The 16,644-nt window shown below is 37.1% G+C and overlaps 1 protein-coding gene across 7 annotated transcripts in view; it reads right to left on the bottom strand.

Annotated features, from left to right (window-relative positions):
- RNF13 (ring finger protein 13) overlaps positions 1–16,644 on the bottom strand; it is a 219,542-nt gene that overhangs the window by 45,095 nt on the left and 157,803 nt on the right. For all 7 annotated transcript variants that reach the window (XM_078070449.1, XM_078070446.1, XM_078070451.1 and 4 more), the window contains one exon: positions 6,140–6,245. In XM_078070449.1, coding sequence (XP_077926575.1) covers positions 6,140–6,245 — 106 coding nt within the window. The remainder of the gene's footprint in view (positions 1–6,139; positions 6,246–16,644) is intronic.

Consider the following 16,644-nt stretch of genomic DNA (forward strand, 5'->3'; position numbering starts at 1 on the left):
AAGACTGGTAAAGAAACATCCTATATATCAAAAAAAAATTTTTAATGTAAACCAAATTAAAATACAAATATTCCTTACCAAAAGCTGTGAGTTGCAGCTAAAGTAATTGTTAAACAGAAATTTATAACCTAAATGAGTATACCAGAAAGAAAAATATTAATAAGCATTCAGCTGAACAGGCTAGAAAAAGAAAAGCCATCTTATCCAAATAAAATAGAAGAAAGAAAATTATGCTAAGAGCAGAAATTCATGAACAAATTGTGTTGGGAAAAGTGGACAGCCACATACAGAAGAATGAAACTGGACTACTTTCTTACACCATATACAAAAAATTGCACAACATTACTTGACCATCAGAGAAATACAAATCAAAATCACAATGAGATATCACCTCACACGGTCAGAATGGCTAAAATTAACAACTCAGGAAACAACAGATGCTGGTGAGGATGCGGAGGAAGGGGAACCCTCCTACGCTGTTGGTGGGAATGCAAGCTGGTGCAGCCACTCTGGTAAACAGTATGGAGGTTCCTCAAAAAGTTGAAAATAGAGGTACCCTACAACCCAACAACTGCACTACTAGGTTTTTATTCACAGGATACAAACATAACGATATGAAGGGGCACATGAACCCCAATGTTTACAGCAGCAATGTCCACAGCAGCCAAACTATGGAAAGAGCCCAGATGTCCATCGAGAGATGAATGGATAAAGAAGATGTGGTGTGTGTGTGTGTGTGTGTGTGTGCGCGCGCGCGTCCACGCGCGCACATATATACACACACACACACACACGAATATTATTCAGCCATCAATAAGAATGAAATCTTGTCATTTGCAACAACATAGATGGAACTAGAGGGTATTATGCTCAGTGAAATAAGTCAGAGAAAGACAAATACCGTAGGATTTCACTCATATGTGGAATTTAAGAAACAAAACAGATGAATATAGGGGAAGGGAAGGAAAAATAAAATAAGATGAAAATTGAGAGGGAGGCAAACCGTAAGAGACGCTGAACTCCAGGAAACAAAATGAGGGTGGCTGGAGGGAAGGGGGTAGGTGGAAGGGATAATTGGGTGATGGGCATTAAGGAGGGCACTTGTAATGAGCACTAGGCCTTATATGCAACTGATGAATCACTAAATTCTACATCTGAAACTAATGAAAAAAAAAAGACCAGAAATTCAGGAGATAGATAAAAAAAGAAAGTGCAGACTTTAGAATTTAACTTCCACTGGAATCTAAGCTGCTTTACATCAGGCATTTTTACCAGTTTGGTTCACTGATGAATCTTGGGACCCCATAGCAGTGCATCATAGATGCAAAATAAATATTTGTTGAGTGAAAGGAACAAGAGAAAACCCTCAAGGTCTACTTCTTTGAAAGACAAAACAGATAAACTTCTGATAACACTGTGAAAGGCATGGACAAATATGAATAAAGAGAACTCATTTCACATACAGTAGAAATTCTCTTTAAAAAAAATTCTCTTTAAATTGTTATGTGAGTACCACTCGATTCCACTATACTTGAAAACAGATAAAATAGACAATTTCTTAGAAATATAATCTAGGGGGAGCCTGGGTGACTCAGTCGGGTAAGTGTCTGACTCTTGATTTCGGCTCAGGTCATGATCTCAGGGTTGTGAGATCAAGCCCCACATCGGGCTCCACGCTGGGCGTGGTAGTAGAAAAAGTAGACAACCATCTGAATGTCCAGGTAACTATGAAAAAAAGTCAACAGGCCTAGATGATTTTGTAAACAACCTTCACCAAAAAGTAATATATAATCCCAACTTTATCAAAAACTGTTTTAGAAAACAGAAAATAAGGGTTACTAGTTTTATGGGGCTAGTTTTATCTTGTCTAGTTATTTATTTGTAACTGCTTATAAGTGGACCCATGCGGTTCAAATCCATGTCGCTCAAGGGTCAACTGCATGGCAAAATACACATAACATTAAACTTACTATCTTGACCATTTTTAAGTGTACGGCTCTGTGGCATTAAGTACATTCACACTACTGTGCTACCATCACCGCCATCCATCCATAAAACTCTTTCCATCTTGCAAAACTGAAACCCTGTATTCATTAAACAATAATTCCCCACCCTCCCCTCCCTACAACCCCTGGCAACTACCAATCTACTTTCTGTCTCTGAAATCTGACTACTCTAGGTACCCCATATAAACAGAATCATACAGTATTTGTTCTTTTGTGACTAGCTTATTTCAGTTAGCATGTCTTTAAGGTTCATCTACATTGCACATGTATCAGAATTCCCTTCGTTTTTGAAGCTAACATTCCATTGTATGTCTATACCACATTGTGTTTATCTGAAAACCCATTTTGTTCATCCACTGATGGACAATTTGGTTGCTTCCACCTTTGGGTATTACAAATAATGCTATTATGAACAAAGGTGTACAAGTATCTGTCCAACTCTCTGTTTTCAAATCTTTTGGGTATGCACCCAAAGTGGAGTTGCTGGATATAATAATTTGTTTAATTTTTTGAGGACTTGCCATACTGTTTTCTACAGTGGCTGCTCCATGTGCTCATGGGATTGTCCAGTTTTGACATCAAGATTATTCTAGGGGTGCCTAGGTGGCTCAGTAGGTTAAGAATCCAACTCTTGATTTCGGCTCAGGTCATGATCTCAGGGTTGTGAGATTGAGCCCTGCTGAGCATGGAGTTGGCTTAAGATTCTCTTTCTCCCTCTCCCTCTCCCCCTCCTCTCTTGCTCCCTCACCCTCTCTCTATCTCTCTCCCTCCCTAAAAAACAAAACAAAATAATTCCATTTAAAAAAAAAAAAGATTATTCTGGCCCCATAATACTAAAACTTTCCCTTATCTGGACATTCAAAATGCTAATATTTTATTTAGGATTTTTGCATCTGTACAAGTGTAGAACTAACTGATCCGTATTAGAAATCTGAGTAATCCAAAATGCAAAGCCAAAATTTATACATTATAATCAAATACAAGGATTTTTAAAATTTACAAAATAATGTAATCCAACATAAAAAGAGAGTAAAAGAGAAAAAAACCAATGATCATTACAACAGATAAAAGACATATAATTCAGCACCCATTCATCATTAAATAAGGAAAAAGAAAATTTTGGTTTATTTCTAATCCTTATACAGTTTTTTTCCTCTCAATTTATCAGAAAAGACAGCATACTGTTAAATAGGAGGTTCAACAGTAAGTAGCCTTTTTTTGTTTTTTCTGACTTTCTAGGGAAGTCTCCTAATAAGTTAACCATTTAATGATGTTCATTTTCAGTTTTTAGTCAATAATCTTTACTGATTTAAGGGTATTTACATCTACTCCTACTCTGCCAACGGTATTTTTTGTTATTCTTTCTATTATTTTTTGCTCTATACTGAAAACCTCAGGGAATCAATAAATTCAAATTACCAGAGTAGAATTCAGCAAGTTTGTAGATACAAGATTAATATATAAAAATGAAGTCCAGTGTCCAAATCTTGGTTTCTAAATATAACTCTTCAATAAAAGAAACCAGGGCTCCTTGGGCGCCTGGGTGGCTCAGTTGGTTAAGCGACTGCCTTCGGCTCAGGTCATGATCCTGGAGTCCCCGGATCGAGTCCCGCATCGGGCTCCCTGCTCAGCAGGGAGTCTGCTTCTCCCTCTGACCCTCCCCCCTCTCGTGTGCTCTCTCTCGCTCTCTCTCTCTCTCAAATAAATAAATAAAATCTTTAAAAAAAAAAAAAAAAAAAAGAAACCAGGGCTCCTTGAAGAAATGTCTAATTCTAGGGCTGGGGCAAGAAAAATATGAGTCTGAAGCTTCTTATAGTACCAGATACTAAAGAAGTGATTAGAAAAACTAAAGGACGCATCAAATCAAAGGGACAAATGACCCATCTTGACAGAGCTCTCCCTGGCCAAAGTTCAAAATTTGAACAAGATAAACAAGTAACATGGTATTGGATTATAACCCAAAGTATAAAATAAATATACAGGAGTACATATTAATACAAATAAATGATTGAAGAAATAAATAAATGCCAAGAAGAGGCACATCTTTCTTACAGAAGAATTCCAAATAATGTATATAGTAGATACTCTCTCCTACTCCTCACTCCAGATATTGTCTGCCCCTCCCCACCTTTAGGGTGTGCTATACAAGTGCCTCACTTCCGAAGTAAGGATAGCATAGAAAATGAGAAAATTATTAACTTTATAAAAAAGGGGGAAAACCTGGCTTAACCAAGGAATGAATGTTAATACCATTAGTGATGTTATGCAGATACCATGCACACCCTGCCATAAGAAGAAGGGCACTTCACCTCTGTTTTTAAAAACTTATTACCGCCTCCCCAAAAAAACCTATAACCCGGTGTAATCATAAGAAAAACATCAGATTGAGGGACGTTCCACAGGATACGTGGCCAAGACTCCCCAAGACTGTCAAGGTTATGAAAAACAGAGAGAGACTGAAACTGACAGACTGTCAGAGAACAGAGGAGCCTGGGAAGACATGCTAACTAAATAAAATGTGGTGCCCTGTTTTGGATCCTGGAACAGAAAGAGAATATTAATGGAAAAACTAATGAAATCTATACAAAGTCTGGAGTTTATTTACTAGTAATGTACCAATGTTAGTTTCTTAGTTTTGACAAGTGGACCAGGGTAATGTAAAATGAGGGAAACTAGATGAGGAATGTACAAGAACGCTCTTTTTTGCAATTTTCCTGTAAATCTTAACATTATTAAAAAATTAAAAGTTTGTTTTTAAAAAAATCAATAATCTTCTTGTATCCTAATAATAACCACTTAGAAAATGCAATTTCAAAAGTCTAACAAAAGGGGCGCCTGGGTGGCTCAGTCGATTAAGCGTCTGCCTTCAGCTCAGGTCATGATCCCAGGGTCCTAGGATCAAGTCCCGCATAGGGCTCCCTGCTCAGCAAGGAGTCTGCTTCTCCCTCTACCCCTCCCGCCTGCTTGTGCTAATAAATAAATAAAATCTTAAAAAAAAAAAAAAAAAAGTCTAACAAAAGACATGCAAAATGTTTACAGAAAAAAAATTATTAAATTGATGGATATAAAAGATCTAAATAAAAAATACCACAGCATCACAGAAAGACTGAACATTTCAAAAATGGCTTTTACTCTCCAAATTAATCTATAATGTCCATATAATAATAAACTGGAATATTTTGAATGTTATTATAAATATTCTTTATAAAAAATAAAGTGAGAATACTGGGATTGTTTTATATGGTTGTGATTCTCTTTTAGTATCTATCTTAATACAGAGGTTTTCTCTTATCTGCTTCTGCCTTCAATTTGTTTTTGTATCACAAACCATGTAGCTTTTAGAAACTTCCACTTTAAACCCTGAGAGAATGAGGGTGACAAAAGGCAAATAATATTTTAGTATTATTATGAAAATAATTCTGACTTCACAGACCCATTAAGAGTCCTGGGACCATACTTTGGTAGCCACTGTTTTATAGATAATGTGTCATCACCCTTAACCTCAAGCATTCATGCTATTCTTTATTTACATTTTGATATGAAAATTCTCAAATACAGAGAAGAATTGAAGAAATTTTATAATACCCATATACCCACCACCTAGATTCTACAATTAACATTGTATTACACTTTTTATCACCTATCTTTCCATCCCTCTATTTACCCATCAAAACACCTCTTTCTCATTTTTTTTCAATGCACTTCAAAGTAAGTTGCAGATAATCAGTATATGTCTCCCCAAATACTTTAGCATATGTAACATTAGTTAGAGCTTAGTATTTCTTTTACAGTATTTTTTTTCCTTAGGTAAAATTTCTATACAATGATACGCAAAAAATTTAAGTGTACAGACATTTGTGCAACCTCTCTCAAGATACAGAACATGACTTAGCCCCAAAAAGTTCCCTCATACCCTTCTCAGTAAATCCCTTACCCCCTTCTTCCTAGCCCCCCAGAAGCAATCACTGTTCTGATTTTTCTACCCAGATTATCTTCACCTTTTCTAGACCCAATCATATAAATGGACTCATACAATATGTACCCCTTTATGTAAGGCTCCTCTCACTCAATACAATGTTTTTTAGAACCATCCATACTATTTTTAAAAATATATTTAACATTAATTTACCTACCATGAAAATGACTATCAAGATGAGACAGATGCCCACTATGATAAGGAAGGGGATTAGATAGTATTCCAGAGGAAGACTAAATTCTGGAACTAAGATAATGTGGCCCCTAGAAGAAAACAAAAATTAGTAATTGAGAAATACTAAGAGTTGCCAAATTATAATGTTAATTAAAAACAAAAACATTGTTTAAAAGGCATTTAGACATTACAATTCAATCCACTATACACATCACATCTTCTAATACACGATTTCCAGTAATTTAAGAGATACTTTCTCCATCTTTGTTTCTTCTACATATTTGCCAAAATAACTTGCCTACATAATTAAAGAAGCTTTTAGACTGGGTACAGGAAATCAGCCAATCAATACTTACTGTGTCCATCCTGGAAACATGTTATTTACTGAATTTAGTAACCTGGGCAAAATTCTGCATATTTTACATGCAAAATCAGCATTCAAACAATGGTAGTACCTTGGGTACTATGTCACCAAAACCCCCACCCCAATGTCTATATTTATCCTATTCATTGGTTCCTCCTATGGTAAAGCTCTGAAGCCACTATTAACAAAAATATCTTCCCTCCTCCCTATATGCTTTACATGAACTTCTTATACCAGGTACAGTGGACATAGCCCCTGTACTCTATATTCATCTGTGAGATAAGGAATACAAAACTGGTAAAGGAATTAATAAGAACTGTAGCTTCCTCCCTATTCTCCACCCTCCCCATTGCTTGACTGGAAAAAGCTTAAAAAAAAAAAAAAAAAAAGTATATGTTGTGGGGAAGGGATGGAGAATTCTACCTGCCTTGTTCCCCTTTGTTATTAACCATGTTATTACTTATGGTGGAATTACTATTACAAAAATTGACAGGGACTCATGAAATGAAACTGTGATCAGAATAGGCATGCTACTGGGGCGCCTGGGTGGCTCAGTCAGTTAAGTGTCTACCCTTGGCTCAGGTCATGATCTGGGGGTCCTTGGGATTGAGCCCCACATGGGGCTCCCTGCTCAGCAGGGAGTCTGCATGTCCCTCTTCCCCTCACCCTGCTCATGCTGTCTCTCTCTCTAATAAATAAAATCTTAAAAAAAAGAAAGAATGGGCACACTATTTTTGTTGTGTGAGCAAATTTTACATGGCTGCAAAATCCTGCATTAGAAAATATCTTCAGTGTGGGGAAGGGTCTGTATAATGGTGATAGGACTGCTTTCTCCATTGTACTCTTGTGCTACCGACCAGTATGGTGCCAGTAACACTACACTGTAACCCACTGCTGGGTGATTTTTAGGCAGTGAAGCCTGCTACTTCATAACACAAGGGTTAAATGCAAAACAAAAATTCTCAATAAAAGGGAAATAAAAACTGGTCAATTCCTTCCCCCACACAGAGATGTTTAGGACACCATAGGACTTAAGAAAAATAACATGAAATCAAATTAAGCAATTTTTAAGTCTTCATGCTATTATTTATTATATTCATATGTAGAGGGCTCTATCAAGCTTTTCCAAATACAGAAACAAATAAAAAAGATAATGCAAGGAATTTCCCTCCCAATAAGTTAAATATTTTCCCAAAACTGCTGAGAATGCTAGAAAAAAAGTAGCTTTTTATTTCAATCACTTTCCAGCAGAACAGGGGATGACAAAAGATTTGCATGCGTTTTTGTAGCTTTACATAAAATACTAAAATGACTGATCTATCAGGGTAAAAAGAGAAAAGCTGCAGGGCTGGGCTGCTGTATTTGATGCCGTATCTTCCAGCATGAGGCCAGGTCTGGAAGTAATGTCCCTACGCTTGGCACAAATCTTCTGAAACCATCTGAGCCACTGCTGAGATAGTAACAGTGGTGCCACTTTTAAGTAGAAGAACCTTTCCGTATGACGCTAACCTTCTGCAACCTCCCTACCCCACTCCTACCAACCCGCTATAAATTAACATTGTCAAGGGTTAGAAGCCAGACTACGGCATACCTAAATTCAACCCATTATAGAATCTAAATATTTCAGCAATAGCAAACTTTACATCTCTTATATTGGTTTTCTTCTGCTCCTTTTACGTTAACAACTTTCTAATGTACATGTGGCATGGATGAGATAAACAAATAAACCCTGTCCTATGAGACAAGCCAAAGGGTTGCTCAGAAATGAACAGAACTGCCAGGTGAGAAGGAGCTAAACGAACAAAGCAGGAAGACTCAGGGAACTAGAAATTAAAAGACTTTATTGAAAACGTCCTACATATGTGTAACCACAGAAAAGAATCAATTCCAGAATTTTCTTGTAAGTACTGTGTTAGGATTCACAGACCTGGGTTCTAAATCTAGTATTCTTTATGTCCTATTAATGCTTGCCTGCTATACCTCAAACCATTTTAGTTTACTATCAAGATGTACTGTGAGAATTTTTAAAGGGTCTACAACTGATAGAAGGTTTTAAGCATCTTAAAGCAAGAGTTCAATGCACATTCAAGACACTGCTATTTCGTAAGCAAATTGCTAATGGTGGAGGGTGGTGATGGTAATGATCCAGGGCAGGGAACTACAACAGACAATCAGTCTTCCAGCTTTATTTCTATTTCCTCTGTCCGTCTAGGCTCCCACAGCTGAGCCTACAGACTCCTCCCTCATGTCCTAACCCCAGGTGAATCTGTATCTGAAGGAGATACTGAAATAGTGTATTTTACCACACTGCCTCCATGTCCACCCCTCCACACAGTATACTCCATGAGCTCTGCAGCTAAGATTTGACCATCGAAGCAGAGTCCTAAGTAACTCAGGAAATAGTGTCTTATTCTCCTCTGTAGGAGTTCCCAGGCTAATTTCAAACCAGGTGTCTAGGCCTAAACTTTATAACAATAATCTAACTTCCCAATCCCTCTGGGAAATGACTGCAAATATATATAAATGGTTTCTATTTGGGGTGTTGGAAAGTTCTAAAATTAGAATGTGATGATGGCTGCACAACTCTGTAAATATACTAAAATCACTGAATTGTATACTTTAAAATTGGTGAATTTTATAGTATATAAAATATGTCTCAATAAAGCTGTATAAATTTTTGTTTGAAAGAACAAGCACACAAGAATAGCTACGAAAACCTAAAAGAGAGGAGTGGGAGTGGGGAAAGGCTAGCCCTATCAGATACTAATGCATATTATAAAACCCTATAACAAAAAACAGAGTGGTATTGGTGGGCAAAAGATAAAGAAAATTCAGTTATGTATGGACATATGGCAACATCTAAACTGGATGAAGGTACAAACATTTGAAGTAGTAGTGTTGGGATAACTGGATGGTTATTTGACAAAAGATATAATTGGTTCCATTTCTCAAGCTCTACATAGGATAAATTACAAATAAGACAGAAATTTAATGTTAAAAATGAAACCATACAAGTATGAAATGTGGGTAAATTCTTCTGTAACCTAGAAGCAGGGGAAACCTTCCTAATACTCAAGACCAGCAGCCCATTGGAAAAGATTAACATATTTGCATTTATAAAATAACACAAGGGGTGCCTGGGTGACTCAGTTGGTTGAGCGTCTGACTCTTGATCTCAGCTCAGTTCTTGATCTCAGGGTTCTGAGTTCAAGCTCCGCACTGGGCTCCACACGCTGGGCATGGAGCTTCATTAAATAAATAATAAAAATAAAAATAAAAAATAAAGTAAAATTAAAATGACAAAGTATTAGAAAGTGCTTGTAATATATCACAAACAAATGGTTAACATACCTTATAAATAAAGAGCTTCTAAAAATAGAGAAGAAAATTACCAACAAGCTATAGGAAAAATGAGCTAAAGATAAATAGTTCAAAGAAAAGCTCTTATATATAAGAAAAGATGCTCAATTTGCTCATATAAAGAAAATACATACTGAAACTACAACAGGAAACCATTCCTCCCCTATCTAGTAAAAACTGAAAAATCTAACATATTTTGTTGATGAGGCTGTGGGAAAAGAGACATCGTGTATCACTGGCACAACCCTTATGGATAGGAATTTATAGTATCTAGAAAAAATACAATACATTTAACCTCTGACCTAGCAATCCCACTTCTAGAAATCCAAAGGTATACTAGCAAAAACATAAAAACACTTCTACATAAGGTTATTCACTATAACACTATTTGTAACAGCGAAAGAATGCAAACAATTCTAATGTCCATCAGCAGAGGATCTGGCTGATTAAATTGTAGCCCATCTACAAAATGGAGTTCTATGCAGCTGTTAAAAAGGAATGAAGAATATATCTACTCCTATGGTGTGATCACTAGGATATACTGTTAAGTGGGGTGGGAGGGAGGAAGTATATGGTGTGGTCTTTATGTATTGAGGGTGAAAGATAAGGGACAAGAGATAGGTATTTGATTATAATTTTAAAGAATTAAAGAATAAACTAAAAACTTTTTAAAACTGTTACTTAAGAGGTGCCTGGCTGGCTCAGTTGGAAGAGCATGCAACTCTTGATCTCAGGTCATGAGTTCGAAATGAATAAACTTTATTTATTTTTTTTAAAGATTTTATTTATTTGAGAGAGAGAGAGAGCACAAGCAGGGGGAGGGGCAGAGGGAGAGGAAGAAGCAGACTCCCTGCTGAGCAGGGAGCCTGACATGGGGCTCGATCCCAGGAGCCTGGGATCATGACCTGAGCCAAAGGCAGCCACTTTACCAACTGAGCCACCCAGGTGCCCCAATAAATTTTAAAATTGTTACTTAAAAGGTTAGGATGGGAACAGGATGGACAGAGCAGATGATACGTAGGAGCTGGACTTCTCTGAATATATACTGTGTTTTGTTGATTTTGACTTTAAGTTTATACATAATAATAAAAATCACAATGGGGATAAAAAGCAATCCCTAAAATCTAAAAGCAACATGAATCAAATAGGCCTGTGCTTCCAGTTGATAGCATCAGCACACAGAATATTTTACATGTCTTTAAAACATGGTAATTTGATTTTAGATTCTTATTATGATATACCTTAGAAAGAATGTTTTTTTAAAACAGCAGTAGTGTTGGTATTGTTCTGTGTGTATTGTGCAACTAAAAAAGTGTCTCTGAGCACAGAAAAATAAAATATAGATGTAAGATCAATGAAGTACAGTAAAAATCCTTCAGTCCTGAATTTAGGTTGGAAGCAATATGCACTCATGATTTTTTGTATCTTTAAAAACATATTATTCTACCTGAAAGCCTTACCCTGTAAAACAAAACCAAAAAATAAAAAAACAAAAAGCATATATATTTCTTAGTTTTATCCTCTGAAAAGCTCCAGAAATAATGACAAGCCAAGGAGCAATGATCACCCTTCAGTGTCTAAACACCATATCCAATTAAAAGGAGCCAGAGCTCCTTGAAAAAACGACAGGTTCCAAGTCAGGGGGAGGAAAAGAACAAGATGGGCCTGGAACATCTTGTCATACAGAAAACAAGGAGCAATCAAAAGCTCCGGATTTACATCAAAGAAATTTGGATTAAACTTGAAGTTTGAAATGGGAAAATGTGAACATCAATAAAGATAATAACTGCTGAGTGAAATAAGTCAATCAGAGAAAGACATGTATCATATGATCTTACTGATAAGAGGAATTCTTTTTTTTTATTGTTATGTTAATCCCCATACATTACATCATTAGTTTTAGATATAGTGTTCCATGATTCATTGTTTGTGCATAACACCCAGTGCTCCATGCAGAACGTGCCCTCCTCAATACCCATCACCAGGCTAACCCATCCTCCCACCCCCCTCCCCTCTAGAACCCTCAGTTTGTTTTTCAGAGTCCATCGTCTCTCATGGTTCTTCTCCCCCTCCGATTTCCCCCCCTTCATTCTTCCCCTCCTGCTACATTCTTCTTCTTCTTTTTTTCTTTCTTAACATATATTGCATTATTTGTTTCAGAGGTACAGATCTGAGATTCAACAGTCTTGCACAATTCACAGCGCTTACCAGAACACATACCCTCCCCAGTGTCCATCACCCAGTCACCCCATCCCTCCCACCCCACCCCCCACTCCAGCAACCCTCAGTTTGTTTCCTGAGATTAAGAATTCCTCATATCAGTGAGGTCATATGATACATGTCTTTCTCTGTTTGACTTATTTCGCTCAGCATAATACCCTCCAGTTCCATCCACGTCGTTGCAAATGGCAAGATCTTATTCCTTTTGATGGCTGCATAATATTCCATTGTATATATATACCACATCTTGATAAGAGGAATTCTTAATCTCAGGAAACAAACTGAGGGTTGCTGGAGTGGTGGGGGGTGGGAGGGATGGGGTGGCTGGGTGATAGACATTGGGGAGGGTATGTGCCATGGTGAGCACTGTGAATTGTGTAAGACTGTTGAATCACAGACCTGTACCTCTGAAACAAATAATACATTATATGTTAAAAAAAAAAAAAAAGAAGATAGCAGGAAGGGAAAAATGAAGGGGGGGAAATCAGAGGGGGAGATGAACCATGAGAGACTATGGACTCTGAGAAACAAACTGAGGGTTCTAGAGGGGAGGGGGGCGGGGGGATGGGTTAGCCTGGTGATGGGTATTAAAGAGGGCACGTACTGAAGGGAGCACTGGGTGTTATACGCAAACAACGAATCATGGAACACTACATCAAAAACTAATGATGTAATGTATGGTGATTAACATAAAGTAATAAAAAAAGATAATAACTACAACGGGCTGAAGCATATTCAATGAGTTTTAACTCATGAGTTCATTATGATACTTTGAACATATATATAAATCATCTTTGGAAGATGCTAGTGAACCAAATCATTTTGAAAAACAGTAAACGAAAGGAAGGAATTGTTTATCCTAGCTTTTTTTTTTTTTTTAAGATTTCTTTATTTGAGAGAGAGAGAGAACACATGCAGAAGCGAGGGGCAGAGGCAGAGGGAGAGAGAGAATCCCAAGCAGACTCCCCACTGAGCGTGGAGCCCGATGGAGGGCTCGATCCCAGGACCATAAGATTGTGACCAGAGCCGAAATCAAGAGTTGGACACTTAATCGACTGAGTCACCCAGACACCCCTCTTTTTTTTTTTTTAAGATTTTATTTTTAAATAATCTCTATATCCAACATAGAGCTCAAACTGACAACACTGAGATCAAAAGTCACATGCTCCACCAACTAAGCCAGCCAGGCACCCCTATCCTAGCTTTCTTAAACAGACTGTATATCAAGGTAATGAAATAATCGATAAGGTGCAAGTTCTCTTTATAGAAGCATCTCAGCTAATAAATGGAGAAGGAATTATAAAATTAGATATTTGCAAACCCTAAAGAACTAATGGAACTAGGAAGTTATCATCAATGATTGTTCACCATAGAGAGAGAACCAAATACTATGTGTCTCCTAATGGAAATACATAATAGCATATATAAAGTATCCTTACATTACCTATGCTTCTGGCCCTGTAATCACACTTGAATTAAAACAAACCTCTAGGGGCACCTGGGTGGCTCATTTGTTAAGCGTCTGCCTTCCGCTCAGGTCATGATCCCAGGGTCCTGGGATCGAGCCCCACATCAGGCTCCCTGCTCAGCAGGAAGCCTGCTTCTCCCTCTCCCACTCCCCCTGCTTGTGTTCCCTCTCTCGCTGTGTCTCTGTCAAATAAATAAATAAAATCTTTAAAAAACAAACAAACAAACCTCTAGAACTAATTAGCAATTAATAGGAAAAATAAGTAACAAAGGAAAATTCAATACCCCATGGATGCAATCAGAAAAGTTCAGGTACATTTTACAGAATAACCCAATTTCTTCAATAAATAAATGACTAGGGGAAAAAAAAAAAAGACACATGGCAAATTTACGGATTAAAAATAGCGTCATCACATGCCCTGATTTGCCTGGGTGAGTTGTGGTTTATGCCTGTTGTCCCAATGTAATCATTAAAAGTAATTCTTTTCACTCTCAACAGTCACCTCAATTAAAAGAAACTTAAAAAAAAAAAAATTAAGACATAAAGAACCATTGCAATGTATGGGCATTACTTAGATTCTGCTTCAAACAAATACTTAAAAAAAAGAATTTCAGACAGTTGGGAAAATCTGAAGACTAAAATATGTGTTGATATTACATTAATGTATACTTTCCCCCCAAAAAAACAATGATAGTACGTTTTTATATGTAAAAATATCTTCTAGTGATATACTCTGAGATATTTACAGTAGAAATGACAGGATGTCTGGGACTTGCTTCAAAATAATCATGGTGTGGGAAAGAAAGAGGTTGAAGGGGGTGGGGTTTGAGGGTGAACAGTCAAAAAAACTGACCATGTGTTGATAATTTTGAAACTAAATGATTAGATTCATTATACTCATCTCTCTACTTTTAAATACGCTTGGAAGTTTCCATAATAAAAAGTAGAATAAGTATTGGTTAGTATGTTAGAGAAAGGGGAACTCTCGTGAACTATGGGTGGGAATGTTAATTGGTGCAACCACTGTGGAAAACACTGTGGAGGTTCCTTAAAAGATTAAAAATAGAAATGCCATATGATCCAGTGATTCTACTATTGGGTATTTACCTAAAGAAAACGAATACACTAATTCAAAAAGAAACATGCCCCCTATGTTTATTGCAGCATTATTTATAATTGCCAAGATATGGAAGCAACCCAAGTATCCATCAAAAGACGAATGGATAAAAAAAAATGTGGTATGTATGTGTACAAACAAAGAAACACACACAAACATACATACACACAATAGAATATTATTCAGCCATTAAAAAAGAATGAAATCTTGCCACGTGACAACATGGATGGACCTAGTGGGTATTATGCTAAGTGAAGTAAGGGGACAGAGAGACAAATATCAAAAGATTTCACTTACATGTAGAATCTAAAAAACAAATCAAACAAATACACAGAACTGGTTGTTGCCAAGGGAAAGCGTGGGTGGTGATGGGTGAAACAGGTGAAGGGGGTTAAAGAGACGACAAACTCCAGTTATAAGTCACAAAGATAAGAGTACAGCATAAGGAATATAGTCAATAATACTGTAATAACACTGTATCATCACAAATGGGGACTATACTTATCATGGTGAACACTATGTACAGAATTATCAAATCACTATGCTATACACCTGATACTAATATAACATTGCATGTCAACTATGCTTCAATAATAATTTTTTTAAGAGGCGCCTGGGTGGCTCAGTCAGTTAAGACTGCCTTCAGCTCAGGTCATGATCTCAGGGTCCTGGGACCGAGCCCCGTGTTGGGTTCCCTGCTCAGTGGGGAGTCTGCTTCTCGAGAACCTCTCCCTCTGACCCTCCACCCCCCTAACTTGTGCTCCCTCTCTCTCATAAATAAATAAAATAGGGAGGAGGGGCAGGAGAGGGAGAAGCAGACTCCCCACTGAGCAGGGAGCCCGATGTGGGGCTCGGTCCCAGGACCCCGAGATCATGACCTGAGCCAAAGGCAGAGGTATAACCGACTGAGGCACCCCACAAATAAAATCTTTAAAAAAAGTAATTTTTTTTTTAAGTAGAATAAATTTATGGGTGGGTGGGTGGGTAGGTAGGCAGGCAAACATGGGACAAAGGCCAGCTGACAGATGGATGAGGCAGATGTATGCACATGTTTATGGTCCCTTATGCACAATTATGAAACTTAAAAAGCCTTAAAAAATAATGTTGGCAATTCATCTGATAGTCAACCTGAACTGAACTGACATGATAAAATACCCATGCATTCACTGCAGATATAGATAATTTGTTTGATTCTGGGATGCTGCCTCAAATTATATTTGGAATTGTACTTAACATCTAAAAATCCAAAAAATTTTAATTCCCCAATACATCTGTCCCCACAAGTTAAGATAAGGGATTTTGTGGAATCGTATTACCATGGAAAGGGTCCAAATATTAAGTAAATAAAGCATGTTACAAAATACTATATACTGCGTGGTTCTATTTAGTGAGCACATCATCATTAACTAATGTGAGTATTCAAAAATGGGGAAAATTTAAAGTTTTTTAAAAAGTAGCTGCTGCCGTTAGAGAAGAACAGTATAGGGACTTCCATTTTAATGCTTTATATTTCTGAATTTTTCCATATTTTACCAGCATGTATTACTTTTTAATTTAAAAAGTCATGATTTTATAATAAAAACCAAAAAAGACTCTTTATAACACATATTAAAATATACAGAATTTTTCTCAATGAGGGAACAATATTGAGGCAAAAGTATTAGTTTACCCCTCTACTAACTAAATAAGCATGGTTGACAAAATAGCATCTTAACATAACTATTTCTAAGCACATTCCAAATTACATTCCGGAACTTAAAAAAGATGTTCTGAGCATATAATATGTGAACATATTTTAAATATCGAAACTGCATAGGGAAAATGACAAAAACAATTAATAGAAAAACCTTCCCAGGGCACCTGGGTGGCTCAGTCGTTAAGCGTCTGCCTTCAGCTCAGGTCATGATCCCAGGGTCCTGGGATTGAGCTCCGCGTCGGGCTCCCTGCTCCGTGGGAAGC

The sequence above is a fragment of the Halichoerus grypus genome, chromosome 1 (assembly GCF_964656455.1).
Source record: "Halichoerus grypus chromosome 1, mHalGry1.hap1.1, whole genome shotgun sequence".
NCBI classification, from domain to species: domain Eukaryota; kingdom Metazoa; phylum Chordata; class Mammalia; order Carnivora; family Phocidae; genus Halichoerus; species Halichoerus grypus.